General features: G+C 37.2%; 1 protein-coding gene across 6 annotated transcripts in view; it reads left to right on the forward strand.

The window, feature by feature from the left end:
* The window catches only part of DCC (DCC netrin 1 receptor), a 1568393-nt gene that overhangs the window by 1466784 nt on the left and 81095 nt on the right, over window positions 1-20514 (forward strand). For all 6 annotated transcript variants that reach the window (XM_021073445.1, XM_021073448.1, XM_021073456.1 and 3 more), the window contains 2 exons: window positions 4417-4643; window positions 10720-10836. In XM_021073445.1, the coding sequence (XP_020929104.1) occupies window positions 4417-4643; window positions 10720-10836 (344 nt within the window). The remainder of the gene's footprint in view (window positions 1-4416; window positions 4644-10719; window positions 10837-20514) is intronic.

Raw genomic sequence — 20514 nt, forward strand, 5'->3', positions numbered from 1 at the left:
GAAATTTCCCACTGTATTACTGGTATTTTAAATGTTTATGATTTGATCTCTACTTTTCAGCTTTCCTACCTGCCATGTTCCAGTGCATGCTTCCCATTCCAACAAAGCAGAAGCCATGCCATTTTTCATTCATTGATTAAACCCCCACTGTCTCACTGATATTTGTGTTTCCGGTACTTAGCACATTTTTTGACACATATTTACTATTCCATAAATACTCACCAGATAAACAAATGCATACATGTTTTAAAACAGTCAATGATCAGTGCAAGGTGAGTAGTATAGAGAGAGATGAGTGAACTAGTTAATTTTTTTTTTTTTTTTTTGGTCATTTTAGGGCCTTACCCATGGTATATGGAAGTTCCCAGGCTAGGGGTGTAATCAGAGCTATAGCTGCTGGCCTATACCACAGCCTCAGCAACACCGAGTCTGAGCCATGTCTGCAAACTACACTGCAGCTCACGGCAGTGCTGGATCCCCAACCCTCTGAGCAAAGCCAGGGATTGAACCTGCATCCTCATGGATACTATTCAAGTTCATTTGCACGGAGCCACAATAGGAATTCCAGAAACTAGCTAATCTAAAATCACACTGACTAAAGTCGTCAGGAAGGTTTCCTAAAGAAGAAAGTCTTGACGGGAAGCTTAAGGGGTAAGTAGTTTGTAAGTAAATAGGACTATGAAGGCATTAAGGGCAGAAGTAAGACTAGATAGATAGATAGATAGATAGCTGGATAGATAGGACAAAAACCCACCAGAATTTCCATCCCACATTGGATTGTGATGATCGTTGTACAACTATAAATGTAATAAATTCATTGAGTAATAAAAAAAAAAAAACACCAGAACCTGATTATGCAATGGAAACTGCCACAGTATGAGAAAGAGACAGCAGAGAGCCATGGAAGTTTCTTTGCTTTGCCTTTATTTGAGAAATACACAAGTAGGAAGGGATCCACCTTCCCCACAGCTATTTTTGGAAGCTAAAAAATTGCCAATGCCTGTAAGAAAAGATGCGTGTGGGGAGGGATAAACATGACATATTCTACAATAAATAGAAAAAAAAAGCTTTATAATAAAAATGCACAAACAAAACCATATAATTTGCTAAGACAGTGCTTCTCAAAGTTTAGGGGCATCAGATTCCCCTCAAAAGCTGTTAAAACACAGATTACTCAGCCTCACTACCCTTTCTTTCCAAGTTTATAATTTGTAAGAGCTGGGGCCTGAGAATGTGCATTTCTAACAAGTTCCCAGGAAGTTCCCAGGTTAGAATTATTACAATAATGCTGCTGGTTCAAGTACTGTTGCACTAAAGTACCATTGCACTACATTCAAATTTTGAAGATTCTAATGGTGAGAGAGAGGAACTTGGGCCTGAAATGGGCAGCAGTCAAGGAACCAGCAGATGGACAGAAGGTGGGGGTGACAGCTGTTCTTGCAAGTTTTAAGATAAATTTCACACTACTTAGTTATGAGTAGATGTCACTTTTATTACAAACCTGCTGTATTGACCACTGTGCAACTACAGACAGGGGAGGGAGGCCTCTCCAAGGCCAAAGATTTCTCTCTTGATAAGAGATATGATAGAAAACAGAAGTGGTTAGATGGTCTTTCCTAGAATATATACAAAAAGGAAATCAAGTCTGTTTAGAGATCTTTAGATTCTTGATGACAGTCAGCTGGGATGATGAGCAGCTCCTCAGAAGAGGTCTTGATCTGATTAGAATTCATCAGAAAAATGCTTATGCGTTTTATCAGGAATAATTATTTTTAGATGGAGGTTATAGACCATACTATACTAAAAAAGATTTTGCCTCAATCATGTTTAGAACTTTTTTTAAAAAAAAAGGAATATGGAGTTCCCGTTGTGGCTCAGTGGTTAACGAATCTGACTAGGAACCACGAGGTTGCAGGTTTGATCCCTGGCATTGCTCAGTGGGTTAAGGATCCGGTGTTGTTGTGAGCTGTGGTGTAGGTCGCAGACACGGATTGTATCTCTCATTGCTATGGCTCTGGCGTAGGCCGGCAGCTACAGCTCTGATTCGACCCCTAGCCTGGGAACCTCCATATGCCGTGGGAGCAGTCCTGGAAAAGGCAAAAAGCCAAAAAAAAAAAAAAAAAAAAAAAAAAAAAGAATACACCTGGTGAGGTCTGGCAGGAACTGGTGAGGTCTGGCAGGAACTGGTAAATGAATGAACGAACAAATGAATAAGGCATAGATATAAACAAGGAAGCCAGAATTCATCATTTACTTCTTGCTTCAAAAATTATTTGACAAACTTCTTCCCACAGGGTATTTGAATATTAGGTGATCACAGAAATGTGGACTATCTTGCCTTGTATTTGGAAACTGATGTGTCTCTGTATGAAGTCATAAGTGCACCAGGGTTTAAATTCTTTAGCACTTGACTTGTTAGAAAGAAAGATAATAGGGTGAAATCTCCAAGTCTGAAAATGACTTTAAATTCTTCTAAGTGACCAGAGATGGATTATATAAAGAGCTATGTTTGAATTGCAGGCCCATTTCCTATGGGCAGGTGAAGTGTAAGGAAATGAATTCAGGGAACAGATGGTTAGTAAGAGAGTTATTAACTTTTTTTTTTTTTTGCTTTTTAGGGCCATTCCTGTGGCATATGGAAGTTCCCAGGCTAGGGGTTGAATTGGGACCACAGCTGCTGGTCTACACCACAGCCACAACCACACGGGATCTAAGCCACATCTGTGACCTAAACCATAGCTCATGGCAATGCCATATCCCCAACCCACTGAGCAAAGGCAGGGATGGAACCCACATCCAAATGGATACTAATCAGATTCATTTCTACTGTACCCCAACAGGAACTCCCAAGAGAGTTATTATCTTTAACATAAGAAAATGCTCTAGGGATTATATAGACCATTGTGGTGGTAAGGTTACCACCAGGAAATCAGCAAATTGCAGGTAGTGGTTGGAAAAATATTAGAGCAGAAAACTCTGCATTATTTCTCCACTAAACTCCAAAATAGATAACTAAGTCTGGGGTTCAATGCTTTTTATCCTCATCCCTCTGCTTCAGAAAAGACAACAAAACAAAACAAAAAAATGTTAGGAAAAATTCAACCAATCACAGTATTAAACGTTTAGCAGTTGCCTCATATGTACAAAGCATCTTATCGAACAACTGGGAAACTAGAGCCATTCTCAGTGGCCTTGCACAGGTTACAGAGTCTCCACTGAGAGTAGTTTGTTGGAACCATTTGGCTAGCATGAAGGCAGTTATCCTCATAAACCATTCATCGGACAAATGAGAAAGAGGTACCTCTCTGGGTTTCTGCCAAAGGTTAGATTTTAACTGTCTGAATTCTGCCTTATGAAGAGACATTATTATTTCAAAAGAAGTGGAAGCTACAAGTAGAGGGTTTTTTTATTATTATTATTTTAAAACTATAGAACAGAGGTTGAAAATCATTTCTGAAAAGGGCAGAGTAAATATTTCAGGCTTTGTGGACTACAAGGTCTTGGTTGCAACCCTCCGCTCTACACTTTGAAAACAAATGAGCTGGGTGGGATTCCAATAAAACTTTATTTACACAAGTAGGCAGTGGGAAGATTTGGCCCCTGGGCTGTAGTTTACTGACCCCTGCTGTGGAGAGCTGGTAATGGGAGCAGTGGCTTCATGACTTAGCATTTGGGGAACATTGGAATCTCTCTAGCCTCAAGAGGAGACTGCCATGGAAAAATAAATTAATGATTGCTAAATTCTTATTGAGGAAAATAAGAGACTTTTAACGTGCACCCCCAACGTGGCTTCTTCTCTCTTCAAAGGATGGGTTTATTGTGTTTGAATCCAGACACTTAGTGACTCTAGGACAAAAACGTATTTGATTCTCCTAAGAATGCACTCTTACAGCCTTTTGTCTGCAAATAGCCAGCTTCCCAGCTGCACATGAGATTGGACAGCTGAGGTATAGACTTTCTTCTAAGGCCCCATCTTGGCTGTTGGCACACATTCTGGCCTTTTTCTTTCTCTTTGCCCTTTTGAAGCAACTCTGTCATTTATCTCCCAAACAGATGTTGCCGTCAGTTACCTTATGCCCAGCTCCAAAGATGGGCATATGGCTCCATCTAACCCATTGTCACCTTGTACTCAAATCTGCAGCAGGGAAGCTGGAGGAAGGCACTGCCTGGCAGGCTGCCGGGACCCTGGGGATTCAGCACCATGTCTCCCATAAATGTGAAGCTTCTGGGGGGACAAAAGGAAAGGCAGCCAAGACAAGTCTGCCAATTCCTGGATTTCAAGGTTTTCTCCTGGGAGCCCTTTTGTTTCCTTCCCTGCTTCTAACTTGAATTGACTGAGGGGAAAAAAAAAAAAAAAAAAGAGTAAGAGCTATTGAATACAGGAACTCATATTTGTCTTCTCATTTTGCTCCTCAGGAAACGGGCCACCCACAGTGTTGGCAAAAGGAAGGGCAGCCAGAAGGACCTCCGGCCACCTGATCTGTGGATCCATCATGAAGAAATGGAGATGAAAAATATTGAGAAGCCAGCAGGCACTGACCCGACAGGAAGGGACTCTCCCATCCAGAGTTGCCAAGACCTCACACCAGTCAGTCACAGCCAGTCAGAAACCCAGCTGGGGAGCAAAAGCACCTCTCATTCAGGTAATGCCCTTCTCTCTGGATTTAGGAAGAAGAGCCCACACTGAACCCCACAGAGGAGCTCTCTGCTCCCTCTTTTGTGGACCCACCCTTCCCACTAACTTGCAGGTCACTTGCCAGTAGTTAAATAATCTGATATAAATGTGGTCGGTTCACCAGGTTTAGTGTCTATTCCATCATCCTGTTGACTGCCTTTTAGAGTCATAATGCTTCTTGAAACTTCTGAGAGGTAGGAAGTGATGCCCTTGGGATGTATTGAAATGTGAAGGCTAAGTGAATCGATTGCCTTTTGTTGCCTCTTGTTTTGTCAAGGCAAAATCCAAAGCCGTTTGCATGTATTTTAATTCCCAGTGTCTGTGAAAATTTGATTTTAAAGTTGCTATCAATTCCCTGCTTTAAAAAATCATACCAGGAACTCTTGAAGTATGAAAACATCACCTATTCTATTATTTTGCCTTGATTACTATAGAGATCAACCATCGTTCCTGTGCAATCACATGACATGATCACCAGCTTGGTCTAATAGTCTGTCTGAAGGCTCTAGTGGCACACAAAGTGATCTAATGAAAAAAAAAAAAAAAAAAAAAAAAAAGCCTACTGTTTAATGATTGGGTGCAAATCCTGAAAGTGGTTGTAAGATATTTCACTTTCAGTGGGTCCTAGAGTTTCAAAATGCTTATGGGAAGTTGAATAATTAACCCACTACTCTCATCAAAAAAATCTCTTGGTGTACTGTGTGTTTGTAGAATGAGGGGATTTTTTTAAAAACCAGATTAAAACATTTTAGTTGTTTGAGTATGTAACTGGTGGACTAGACCTTCTTACAGAGTTGTTTAAATGAGGACTTTGATTACTGATTTTTTTTTTTTAAATGGCCATATCCATGGCATATAGAAGTTCCCTGGCCAGGGACTGAATCCGAGCCATAGCTGTGACCTACACCACAGCTGTGGTAATATGAGATCCTTTAATCTGCTGCACCAGGCTGAGGATCAAACTCACAACTCCGCAGCAAACTAAGGTGCTGCAGTCAAGTTCTTAACCCACTGCACCACAGCAGGAACTCCTTTAATTACTTATTTTTCAATCATGAGTTTAGTATTCCTTTTTAGACCTTAAATAATATCTCAAGCAGGGTTCCTAACTTCTCTGCCACTTTAAATTATTAAAAAGTATAGTCTAGTTCCATTAAAAATTATTCTGAAATTTACTTTTTATCTTCTTTTAATTTTTTAAATGGTTTTTATTTTTTCCATCATAGCTGTCTTATAGTGTTCTGTCAATTTTCTTCTACTGTATATCAAGGTGACCCAGTCATACATACACATATACATTATTTTTCTCACATTATCATGCTCCATCATAAGTGACTAGATATAGTTGCCAGTACTATACAGCAGGATCTCATTGCTTATCCATTCCAAAGGCAATAGTTTGCATCTATTAACCCCAAATTCCCAGTCCATCCTACTCCCTCTCCTCCCCTTCCCCCTGGGTAACCACAAGTCTGTTCTCCAAATCCATAAGTTTCTTTTATGTGGAAAGTTTCATTTGTGTCATATATTAGATTCCAGATATATGTGATATCGTATAGTATTTGTCTTTTTCTTCCTGACTTTACTTAGTATGAGAGTCTCTAGTTCCATCCATGTTGCTGCAAATGGCATTATTTTGTTCTTTTTATGGCTGAGTAGTATTCCATTGTGTATATATACCACATCTTCTTAATCCATTCATCTGTTGATGGACATTTAGGTTGTTTCCATGTCATGGCTATGTGAATAGTGCTGCAATGAACATTTGGGTACATGTATCTTTTTCAAGGAAAGCTTTGTCCAGATATATGCCCAAGAGTGGAATTGCTGGGTCATATGGTAACTCTATATTTAGTTTTCTAAGATACTCCCATACTGTTTTCCATAGTGGTTGTACCAATTTGCATTCCCACCAACAGTGTAGGAGGGTTCCCTTTTCTCCATACCCTCTCTACCTTTGTTATTTGTGGACTTATTTATGATGGTGTGACATTCTGAAATTTAAATTAAAAAATCTTCTCCCATTATGGCCTGGCAGACTTTTTGCTCTGAGGACTGGGGACTACAATTTGTTTTTAAATCCTCCAGCATCTTGGAGTAAAATGGATTGGTGGAGGTGGAATGGAAGGAGGGGGCACATTCCATTTCAGAAACACTTTTACCCATTCTTGCTACCTACCTGCTCTTCCTGATTTTGTGGGGGTGATGGAGATAGAAGGTGAAGAAAAGATGGGAAGAGAAAGGGAAAGAGGGAAGGAAGAAAGCACAGTTTGTGAAGTTCTTCATGATTTTCTGGGCACATTAGCTATCTTCATGTGGCATCCAAATTCTTAGGAAATACAATATGAATTCTTTATGAGATCCTGTGGGGTGCCTCCCCTGGCCAATTCCATGACCTGGGGTATCAAGTCAGGGCTTAATCCTCTCCCTCCAGGAATAGCTCTAAATGTCATCCTCACTGGCCCTCTGGTGGGTCAAGTCTACTTAAATGTATTCCAGCAAGAGGACTCAAGTCTGACCAACTTTTGAAGTGCCCACATGACCCAGAGGAAGCTCCTACATCTTTTATGACCCAAAAGATGAGAAGGCTTTTAATCCACATTGGCCCTCTCTCAACCTTGCTTTCTTTAATGACCTCTCCCTCTGTTTAAATAGACACAAGGTAGACCAGCAAGCCTGCTATCTGAATAAGCTTCTACTTGGAGAATGAATAAAAGATTATTTTACAGTAATCCCAGTAGTCTATGGGTGTTCATTCCTATAGCTTTGCTCCATACCAGACATACTGAATGGAAGAACATCTCTGCCTCTCACTGGAGAGAATGAAATTGCCTCTAAGCCCTCAGAAGGTTTTGCTAATTATATCTAAGATTCCTAATTCTTGATTTTTCCCTTATTTCTATATTTCTATGCCATTTAGGGGTAGCCAGACAACTTTTTATGCCTCTTGATAAATCTTGGGAAAAGTTTGACTCCAAATGATGACTGTTTTCTTTAGAATGAGAGGATACTTGTACCTATCTGTCTTTAATTTGAGGACCCTCTTGCCAGCTCCATAATAACAAGGAAAGTAGAACTCAAAATCCTGTTTGTTATACTTTATAATACATGAAGTGTTCTCTATGCTGTCTTGGTTAAGAGAACAAAATGCTGATTGTAAGGATTAATGTCGTTTAAAATGGCCATGCTATTCAAATCAATCTACAGGTTTAATGGAATCCCTGTCAAAATACTCTTAACATTTTTCATGGAACTAGAACAAATTATCTTATATCATTTGTGAAACCACAAAAGACCCCAAATTGTCAAAACAGTCTTGAGAAAAAAAGTACGAAGTTGAAGGTATCAGGTTCCCTGGGTTCAGAGGAGGATACTACTTTGTATACTACAAAGCTATAGCAATCCAAACAGAATGGTACTGGCACAAAAACAGACACATAGATCAGTGGAAAAGAATAAAGAGCCCCCAAATAAACCTAGGTACCTGTGGTTAATCTATGACAAATTAGACAAAAACATACAAAGGAGAAAAGATAGTTTCTTCAATAAGTGATGCTGGGAAAACTGGAAAGCTACATGTAAAATAATGAGCTTACATTTCCTCAATGTTGAACTCAAATGAATAAAAATGAACTCAAAATGGATTAAGGACTTAAACGTAAGAGCCAAAAGCATAAAACTCCTAGAAGAGAAGATAGGCAGTATACTCTTCAGCGTAGACCATAGCATTATTTTTGGATCTTTCCCCTAAAGAAAAAGAAATAAAAGCCACAATTAAAAAAAGTGGAACCAACTTACAAACTAACAAACAAAAAAAAGGAGTTCCCGTCGTGGCGCAGTGGTTAACGTATCCGACTAGGAACCATGAGGTTGCGGGTTCGGTCCCTGCCCTTGCTCAGTGGGTTAACGATCCGGCATGGCCGTGAGCTGTGGTGTAGGTTGCAGATGTGGCTCGGATCCCGCGTTGCTGTGGCTCTGGCGTAGGCCAGTGGCTATGGCTCCGATTCGACCCCTAGCCTGGGAACCTCCATATGCCGCGGGAGCGGCCCAAAGAAATAGCAAAAAGACAAAAAAAAAAAAAAAAAAAAAAAAAATGGAACCAAGTTAAGCTTAAAAGCTTTTTCACAGTAAAGGAAACCATTGACAAAATAACAAGAAAGCCTACTGAAAGAGAAAATATATTTCCAAATGATATGACTGACCAGGGTTTATATCCAAAAAAATAAAAAATAAACAGCTCATACAACTCAATATCAAAAAACAAAACAAAACAAAACAAAACAAAGAGCTTAAAAAAATGGGCAGAAGACCTGAATTGACATTTTTTCAAAGTCATACAGATGGCTACCGCGCACATGAAAAATGCTCAGCATAGCTAATTATTAGAGAAATGCAAATCAAAATCACAATGATGTAAAGCTTCACATCTGTCAGAAAGGCTATCATCAAAAAGAACACAGATAACAAATGTTGGTGAAAATGTGGAGAAAAGGGAACTCTTTATTCACCGTAGGTGGGAATATAAGGTGGTACAGCCACTGTGGAAAACAGTATTATAGGAGGTTCCTCGAAACTAAAAATAGAATTGCTGTGCGATCCAGCACTTCTACTCCTGGGTATATATCCAAAAAAAAAAAAAAAAACTTATAAAACACTAATTTAAAAAGATATATGCTCCCCAGTATTCATAGCAAAACTATTTACAATAGCTGAAGTATGGATATAACCCAAGTGTCCATCAACAGATGAGCATGTTAGGAATATGTGGCTTGTATACGCGATGGAATATTATTCAGCCATGGAAAAGAATGAAATTCTACCAGTTGTGGCAACATGGATGGACCTAGAAAATGCTATGCTTAGTGAAATAAGTCAGACAGAAATAAAAATAGTACGTAACTTATTTGCAGAATCTAGAAAATGAAACGAATGAATTTATATAGCAAAACAGTTTGTTTTCTATATATAGAAAACAAAACTAGTGGTTACCAGTGGGAAGAGGAAAGGGAGAAGAAGCAAAATAGAAGAGAGTTCCCTTTTCTCCACGTTTTCACCAACATTTGTTATTTGTGTTCTTTTTCATGATAGCCTTTCTGACAGATGTGAGGTGATATATCATTATGGTTTTGATTTGCATTTCTCTAATAATTAGCTATGTTGAAAACAAACTAGTGGTTACCAGTGGGAAGAGGGAAGGGAGGAGGAGCAAAATAGGGGATTGGGTTAGGAGATACAGACTACTCTGCATAAAGTTGATAAACAACACAGATGAATTGTACAACACAGGAAATTATAGCTGTTATTTTGTAATAACTTTCAATCTACAAAAATACTGAATCACTACACTGCACACCTGAAAATAATATATCGTACATTAACCGTATTTCAATTAAAAAATTATAAAACTGCATGTCAATGAATAGTACACTTTCTAGTGATACATAGTATTCAGAACCAAAATTTTTCAACATACATTTTTATAAAATTTTCAAATCTGCATAAATCATTGTATTATTACTTTTTATGGCTCTTTATTAGGATACATTTATGGAATTATAATAAATTTATATAGATATACCTAACTGAATTTTGAAGATGGTAGTTTGTTCCCTGTGGTTTTATAGTATGATGCCATGTCTTTGGAATGTTAGTACTGGTTACAAAGATTGTGGTAAATTCATACAATTGAGTATTATGATACTATTAATTATATTCCTCACTTATTTATTGAAAAAGAAAGAATTTTATTCTTTAAAGAAGGCCACAAAATAATATATATGATATAATGGCATTTAAAAAATAAATATATACATACATATGTAAATATTATTAATAAAATAATAATGGTTCCTCCTGGGTAACAAGGTTATGGTAAATTTTATTAATGTTTGTATAGTGAGACCGTATTGATTGGTTAACAAAAGAGTAGGTACTATTATTTTAGACATCAATATAATGAAAAAGGCATTGGCATTCCTGGCTAGAAAAGAAATGTTGCCTCATTAAAGAAAGTATGTCTCTCAGGATTATGGTTTTTCTTTTAGGTCAAGACACAGAAGAAGCAGGGAGCTCCATGTCTACTCTGGAGAGGTCACTGGCTGCACGCCGAGCCACCCGGGCCAAGCTTATGATCCCTATGGATGCTCAGTCCAACAATCCTGGTGAGTAACGATGGGTACCGCAATGAAGACAGGAGAAACTTTCTGTTTATCACTTTTCTATATACATATCAAAAACTAGAGTTTCTCTGAGCTTTCTGGGAAAATAGACATAATGAGGAATGACTGAACTATGTGTAGAATTCATAATTTTCACTTTGTTGTATTTGTTTACACAATCAAATGATCTACTGGCAAACAGGTAGTTCATATTTAAGAAATTACAAAAAATGCAAATTGATGTTAACAGAGTTAGGATTTCTGCCATGAATTGATCTTATTCTAATGCCCATCTTCATAGATTTTTAAATGTTTTTTAATATGGCCGTTTTTCAAACTCAAGTAATCTAGCACCCTTGAAATAAATACTGAGATGATCACTTTGACTATCCTCTTGTTGAAGTTTTCTGTCATATGCCCACATTCACTGAAGATATTAGTAGCTGGGAATCATTTCCTCTCCAATTACCTCTGTGATCTATCTTGATAATTACAATATCCACACAGATAATCCATCTGATGTTAGTCCCTTTCTGTTACCTACAATATTAGTTTGTTCTCATCTCAATTTATCAATTCCATGTCACAGACTAAACCAACAATTGCACCCACTACAAAATGTCAGTTTCTATCATCCCTTTTTCTAATACCTTATTACTTTCCTGTCACCTATTTTATTGCACCCTTGCCAACAATTTGTCAATCCCACTTGGACCTTTAGTACATTAACTCTGCAACCTCCCATTGTCCCTCATCTCCCTTATGTCTTCATTTCCATCTGAACTCAGCTTCCAATCTATCATCATTCATTACTTTAAGACCCTTGCAAACACCCTCATCTCCTTCTTCCCTTTCACATTCACCTAAAAAACAAAAACAAACAAACAAACAAAAACTCGTCCTTGGCTAAATCAGCTCCTGTTCCAACACTGACCATGTACCCTATCAGCTGACTTTGGAGAAATCACATAACCTGTTTACTGGGTATTTAAGACCATAAATCCAAGATGAACTGTCATCTTTTTGGAAATAACACTCATTTCTCTTAATCAGTAATTGTCTTACCTTGCAAGATGAATGTCTCATATATATTTTTACTTTTCACACTCCCAGTACCTTTCTTCTTTTCCCACTCCCAGCTTATAGGAGTGCTTTCTCTATCACCAAGAAATGAGCAGCACTCAGAAATGGTATCCTTATCCACCCATCAAACCTAGTAGATCTATTTTTGCTCCTACCTAGGGCTAGCTCTTTCTCTTGAGGACATTCCTTCTCCCCAGTTAAGGGCTATTCTGTAATTATTCCTTCCTTTTTTGCATCAGCAGTTTCCCCTCCTACTGATAACTTCAATAAGTGCATAAACGTTATCCCATAACACCTGTTTTAAAGCATCCTCCCTGGAACTGCTTGCCCTTCCAACTAAAGCACACACCCCCTTTCCAGACAAAACAACAAACCTACTAAAAGTTGTCTAGACTTATGTTTTCCTCTTTAAATCATCCTCACAAGTTTTAATGACATTTTCATAGTCCCTCTCTACTGAAACCAAGGCTGCCAAGATTATCAATAATCTCCATATTGTCTTACCAAATGATTAGGTCTCCGATGCTCAGCAAAAGTTGACATACTTTCTCACTATTATTTTCCTGGAACACTTTAACCACTTGGCTGTGGTATTCTAAATGTTCCTAGTTTTCATCCTAGCCCACTGGCTGTTCCTGTTTGTTAGTGCTTAACTTATTCATCCTTTTCTTCCCAATCTTTCAGAGGCAAGGAGTATCCTAGGGCTCAGTGTGCAAGCTTCTTTCTTCTATCTACACTAGCTTCTTAGATGTCGTCAACTAGTACCAATGGCTTCAATGCTCTTTAAATGCTCATGAATCCCCAGTCTTATCCCTAGCTTAATCTCTTCCTGAAATCCCCATCAATTTCCATCTAAAATATTGACTAACCTCATGCACATGGCTATCCTGTTAGGCAAGCTGGAGTCTCCATTGTGGCTCAGCGGGTAAATAACATGACGTAGTGTCTGCGAAGATACAGGTTCACCCTGGCCTTGCTCAGTGGGTTAAGGATTCAGCGTTGCCACAAGCTGTGGTGTAGGTCGAAGATATGGCTTGGACCTGGTATTGCTGTGCCTGTGGAGTAGGCCCACAGCTGCAGCTCTGATTCAACCCCTACTCTGGGAACTTCCATATGCTGCAGGTGTGACTGTAAAAAGAAAAACATAGTAATAATAATAGGCAAACCAAGTAGGCTCAAAGTGGAAACCTCCCTCTTCCATAATTCCTTCCCCCAAATTCCAAACTTCATCGTCATACTGTTTTCTCCATTCAATCCATGGCGCCACTGTTCATCCATTTACTCTTGTTTAAAAACTCAAATTTCATACTTCTTTATATGAATTTCCTCATATTCCAAATTCAATCTTTTACAAAATCCTGTAGTTCCTGCTTTCAAAATGTGTCCCAAATATGACCATTCCTTTTCTTCTCCACTCTTTTCCCCTTATCCAAGCCACTGCCCTTTCTTATAGATTGTAGACCGTAGCTGTAAGCTTGTAACTAATCTATTTATTTTAGCTCTTGACACAACAGTAAGTTGTCTACACCGCAGCTTTTTAATATGTGAATTATATCATGTTATTCCTCTTGACATCCCATCACGTGTGGAACAAAATCCACTGATTTTACCATACCCTATAAGGCACCCTGTGATCCAGCCACTGACACACCCTTTACTTGGTTTCCTGCGTCTCCTTTCTATAATCCATTTCAGCCACACAGCTCTCCTCTCTGTTCCTTGGAGAATCACAAACTCGGGGACTTTTCACTTACTGCTCTTTTTGTCTGGAATCTCTTTTCACTTAGCTTTTTTCCCTCGTTTTATCCAGGTGTTATTCTCCTGCCACCACCACGAACAGACAAGGGTCTTCCTTCACCATTGCCTAAGAGCATTCTTTGTCACTCCCTACCCTCTTTATTCTCCTTCATTTTTTTTCTTCGTTAATATATATAATTATCCTCCTTGCTTTGTGTGTGTGTGTGTGTGTGTTTACTTATTATCTGTTTTCTGTATTTTAGTATAAGCGCCATGAGGACAGAGATATTGCCTACTTTGATCCCTTCTTACCCTCAATACCGAGAATACCCAGAACAGAGGTTGGCCCATGGTAGGCACTCAATCAATACAGTTAAGACAAATGAACTCATGGTTGTTTCTACCTACTATATGTCATGGTTCCTCTCCGTTTCAGTATATCTCTCACTTTTATTATCAGTGTAAAACTTACATGGAGTTTATAATAAATACCAAATATTCTTTAGCCTGTTTTATTAATAAGAGAACTAAGACTTGGTGAGTTGAAGCACCTAGCTTGCAGTCACACAGAGAGTAAGTGGCAGAGTCAGCATTTGGACTCAGAACTGACTTGGGATTTCTGCACTCTAATCATTCTGTTCCCAGCTGCATTCCTCTGGGAAACTGTTGTCCTTTTCCTTTCATTCCTTTCACTACTTAGAGAGACACTGTACACTTCACTGCCTATATTTTTTTTTTCCTTCCATCTACTTTCCTCTTGTAACTAAGGTCTATCTGTGATGATCTTCTTTAGCTTTCTTCCTAAAAATCATTGTATTTCATAATCTTCGTGGGCTTTTCTCTCCCATATGTAACTTCCTTATCTAACAAGTTCCCATATCCCATTGACTTTTTTCTTCCAAAATACCTTTTGAATCTCTGGCTACCTTTTCAGTCCCCAGAATCATATGTTTATTCTCCTGTTTATGGCCTCACACCTGAACTTTCGAAGCAGCTCTCTAATTAGTCTTCCTCTCTCTAGTGTCTTTCAGACTTCTTTATATTCTGCTTGCCAAATTTCTTCCTGAAACAACTTAAACATGGCATTTCACTCTATACACTTTCCCCAATAGCACCTCATTGTCTTTCAGAAAAAACACCAACTCCTGAACATACCATATTAAAGCCTACATTTCTAGTATATGTTGCTTGCTATGTTTGTGTATATGTGTGTGTATCTTGGATTCTAATATGTGTGTGTGTGTGTGTGTGTCTTAGACTGCCAAACCAAACTAATCACCAGTTTACAAATACACATTACCCTTTTTCCTTCTGAATACTTTTTAATTACCTTTTGAAATGACTTGGTGGCTATCTCTATCTAACAAAGCTCTATGCATCTTTCAAAGCCCAGAGAGATATTGATGTTCTCATAAATTCTTTCCTCTATGGTTATTCCATCCAGAAATTATGGCTTTCTTTCTTTCGTTTTCTTACCCTTTCTTTTTACCACTTTTGTGGCACTCATTGCACAGAATACTACCTCATATGCTTAGGTATTCAGGTCCACATCTTCTCTCCTCTAACAGATTGTGTATTACATGATAAGGAAAGAATGTATCTGATTCATCTTCATACCCAACCCTGTATAACTTAATACCTAGCATGAAATAGGTACTTGCTAAATATCTGTAAAGTGAATGACTAGATGAATAAATGTATTACAAGAATGCCTTTTTTTGTAAGAATGCCTTTCCTGTAAATGTAAGAATGTCTGATGTTTATAACACATCAGTGTTTTAGGGCTCTTTTTCAGCAGTGATAGAATATCCTCTAATAAAATTTTCTGATATAGGGCAGTTAGAAGTGTTTTCATTAAACAGTAAAGGAAAGAACGTGCTTAGAAAGAAAGAAAAATGACATAGAATCAAACAAGTATTGAGAACTTCTGAATATTATTCACTTGCTAAACTCCTTGATAATATTATTTCATTTAATCCTCATAATGTTGTCACATGGTGAGATTATCTTGATTTTATAAATGGGAAACAGAGATTCATACAGCTCAAGAAACTTACTCCAGGGCACACCTGGGTGATCTCTGAGCTTCTATGGTGTCTTGTTTTCCAGAGAAATATATGCCTTATATTATTTATATTCTTTCTTTAAAGATTTTTTTTGATAGTAGCTTCTCTAGTTTACAAATATAGAAACCAAGGTTCTGAGAGTCTGAATCTAAAATTTGCACTTAAATCTATTGATTTCACTGCACTGCATCATGTGGCCACTGCAAGCTCTGAATTGCTCTATGCCTGAGACAGCAAACCTTCTCTTATCCTCAACATCTTCTTCTACATGAATGTGGACCCTAAAATGACAAGTAATTTATGTCTTTTTTATTTTTAAAAGTATCGTAGAAGGCATGTATATATATATATATATATATATGATTTTAAACAGTTAAATACATTTATAAAATATATAGAGATACTCTGACTCAGCAATTCCATACCCAGATATATTCCAGTCTTGGGTATATATCCACAGAAATAATTAATATGCTCACCCAAAGACATGTGTAAGAATGTTTTTGGCAATACCAGTCGTCATATCATAGCTCCGTTACTTTGTTATATATATAATATATTCACACAATAGAATATCATGTGGCAGTAAAAATAAACAAACTGAAACTACACAAACAATATGGAGAAGCTCAGAGATATAATTTTGCAAGATAGAAACCTAACACATCTATATGATTCAACTTATGTAAAGTTCAAAACAGACAAAATAATCTCTGAGGTTAGAATCAAAAGAGTAGTTACTCTTGATAAGTGGTGATTAGTTCACAGAAGAAACCCTGGGGCAACTTCTGAGAATGTTCCATTTCATGCCCTGGATGATGGTTACAAAACATTTCACTTTGGAAAACCACCAAGAGCTACCGAGAATATTCAATTTTCAATATGTGTATTATACTTAAATACAACTTTGATAAGAAATGAAGAGCCCATAGAATATGTATCTTTTGAAATAACTTTGTCACATTGCACTCTTTATTGCCTACACTCTCTATTGGTAAAACTCATCTAGCAAGAGAAAATGACTTTAGCATATAATCAAAGTTGATTTTAAAATAAATTCTTAGGCTTTCTGATAAATAAAATAGGTTCTTTGCAATTGACATGATTGATAGGCCTTTGGTAACTAGACTGAAAAAATTGTAGATTTGTATCTTGGCAGAGTTATGATTTCATTCAGAATAGTAAATACATTTACTGATAGCCTCACTTGCAATTATTTGGATTTACTAGGGTATCGAATCTTATATAAACCAAATCATAGCATAGTTTAGATTTCCAGTCACATGTGTGAAAATGTTTCCTGTTGCAGTTAAGAATCGCTATTTTTATAAGATTATATTCCCACCTCCCTTGACATACCTCACCACGTTCTATAAAATGTTAATTAGCACATAAAATATAGACTATCTGAAGTGTTTTTAGCTCTGAAAACCCATGGGAAATGGTATTTAATTTCATTGAAATGCAAAAATCTGTTTATTTGTCTAAGATTATACATCTTGGTTGAAAACATTATGTGGCATATGCTGCTTCTCACCCCTGAACACACTTCACACTAAGATACCGATGCCCATGAGAAGCAGAGCATCTGAAAGAACAGGCAGGAAAAAAACCCAGATATTCTGATTTCCCCCTGTCCAGTCTTTCCTAGAAAATTGAAACTTTCCTATTTTTATCATGGCCAAAGAATTATTTTAAGTGTTTTTTATTTATCTAAATGAAATTAATTCTGAGACATAAGAAGCCTCAAATATAACTTTCCTTAAATTTTCAAGGATAAGTAAGGGTTATATGCTGTGTTTCTAGGAATCAGACTCTGAACAGAGATTGAAGAACAGGAGATTTATTAGCAAGTGCTTTCTGGAATAACACCTGTGAGGGAAAAGGATGTAGCCTTGCTAGGAGGGAGATATTGAACTGATGCTGCAGTTTAATGGAGGCCTCAACTAACCACAGGTTGCTCTGGTGCTGGGATTGTCCTTGTTCCTTCTCCCAGATGAGGAGCAGGCTGCTCCTAGGAAGTAAGGTGTAACCTTGAGTGAGTAACTTCTTTGCTGAGAGCAGTTCCTGGAGAACGCAGGTTTTTGGTTTTTGGTTGTTGTTTTTTTGTTTTGTTTTGTTTTGTTTTAATTTTCAGTATTTTATTACTCATTGGGACATAACCATGTGTTTGGCCCTAGAAAAATTCCCTTTGTATTTTCAACTTGTGTTTTCTTCCTCTGCAAAATGAGGGATATAGATGGAAGTAGATACCCTGCTAGATCACATCAATTGCACAATTTTAATTATCTACCATATGAGAATTTGTCAGGTAAAAGCCTCTTGAATTTCATTTTTTTCAGGGTGTTTTTTTCTTTCATTGTAAATATATAAGGGAAAAAATGTAAAGTCAGCCTTTAAAGAAAAATGAAATCTCAAAAAACAGTAACCTAGAGTCTAAGAAAAGACTGAGGAAAGGCAGAGCATATAATTTTGCTTTTATGATAGGATGGATACTGGCTTTGAGCCTTTCTAGAACATTCTCTATGAAAACCAACTCTTTTTTTCCCCATTCTCATTATTTGCTTTAATTTAGTTTTAATGATAACGTTAAAGTTGGTTTCTGTTCTCTCAGTCTTGAATGTCATTCTTCATTCTTCTTTGATTTTCTGCAGGAAGAGTATTTTTATGTATCCCTATAACTGTCACAGTGCTGCATAAATAACTTTATAACAGTTGTTACTGAATATGAGTTGAAAACATAGAGGTCGTTTTTTGACCTTTTAAATAAAATTCATTGATTAGTAATTCTACTGGATTAACTAAACCAGCAGATCAGTAGGATTGTGCAGACATGGTCAGAATTTAGCCTTTAAGTTAGCAATGGTACCTATGGGGAATACAGAATTGTGTTTTTTGGCAGGATTTTACAAGGCAAGAAAATAGCATAATTGTCAGAGATATAAGAATAATCAAGATGGGACCTGACAGTGTTGGTGAAAGAATTTTGGATTATGGAGTACAGAAGGAATATAGACATAGCCTTAAGAAAGGCTTCCCAGAGCAATATGAAAACTAAAGATCCCTTACTTTTTTCCCACAGTATTGTGTTGGTTTCATGTGTATAGCAAAGTGATTCAGAGCTTTTAGATTATATTCCATTATAGGTTGTTATAAGCCATGAATATTATTCTCTATGCTATACAGTAAGTCCTTGTTGTTTATTTTATGTACAGTAGTTTGTAGCTGCTAATCCCATACTCCTAATTTCTACCCCCCCTTCCCCTTTGGTAATTATAAGTTTGTTTTCTATGTCTGTGAATCTGTTTATGTTTTGTATATAGGTTAATTTGTATTATTTTTAGATTCCACATATAAGTAACATCATATTTGTCTTTTTCTGTCTGACTTACTTCACTAAGTGTAATATCCTCTAGGTTAGCCATAAAAAAGGAGTGAAATATTGCCATTTGCAGCAACATGGATGGACCTAGATACGTCCTCACTTTTTCAAATATATGTCACCCAGTTCTTCCTTAATTCCTAACATCTTAGAGATTTTTCCAATGAAATGCACAGTGAACGCCATTTGCTCTTAGGACATTTTCACAGCTTTCCCGAGGCAGTCACCTGTCCAGTCACCTCCACTGCCCACCTCATCTTATAAAGTGTGTAAAAAAACCACATGAAAAAAAATGGGCCATGTAACCTTAGATAAACTAAGGGCCTTCCCTTAGCTAATAAATGATAGAATCAAAATTGGAACCCACACTTGGTTTTATAATCATAATTCCTGTTATTATCCTTCTCTAGAGAAATAATTTTTCTTTCTCATGTCATAAATCTTAAAGTCACCATAATTCCTTGAGGTCCAAATTTGAGTTAAAAACTATTTAGTTGCCTCTATCTGAATATATCACACTCCTCTTTCAGATGTAAGATGACATTTTCATAGTACTAGTTACATTTTAATGACGGTAATTTTCAGTATCTTTGGAAATTTTTGGCTTATATTTTAAGTGATCATATTTTTAAATTTTTGCTTATTTTTAAAAGTATGGTTGAGATATAATTGATATGTGTATATATATGTATATAACTATGTGTATCCTAAGGTATACAATCTACTAAGTTTAGACATATGCATATACCCATGAAACTCTCACCATAATCAAAGTCATAGACATATAAGGAAGTCATTTTAAACAATATTTCCTATTGAATGGTATTCAGCTCAGTCTTGGGGCAGATCTGTCAGAGCACAGCAGATTAATATAAATAACCAACATTTATACAGTGCTGAGTCCTGACCACCCAACCCTGCTGCATTTCTTTGTGGATGATCTCTTTAATCCTCAGAATCATACCGTAAGTTGGTACTGTGATCATTTCCACTTTACAGATGAGAAAATCCAGAAATAGAGAGTTTATATATCCTCTCAAGTGAATGTGTAGTATCTGCTACTCATAGCAAATTACCCTCACAATGTCAGCATCATAAAACAGCAGTTTATTTTTGCAGCATCTTCTGAGGTTTAGGGATACAGGAGTGATTTATCCAGGAGGTCTGTCTTAGGGACCTCAAGACATGATTCCTGGGACTTCTGGATTCCTCCAGAATGAGCAATCAGGAGAGAGAAAGACACACACACACACACACACACACACACACATGGGGGGGGGGAGATCTCATTTAACCTAATTTTGAGGCATACCATTACTTTTGTTGTGTTCTATTGATCACTAGACCAACTCTGGTGAAATGAAGCAGGGAACTCCACAAGGATGTGAATCAGTGGATAGCATCTTAGATACT

Source organism: Sus scrofa, chromosome 1 (assembly GCF_000003025.6).
Source record: "Sus scrofa isolate TJ Tabasco breed Duroc chromosome 1, Sscrofa11.1, whole genome shotgun sequence".
In the NCBI taxonomy this organism is placed as follows: domain Eukaryota; kingdom Metazoa; phylum Chordata; class Mammalia; order Artiodactyla; family Suidae; genus Sus; species Sus scrofa.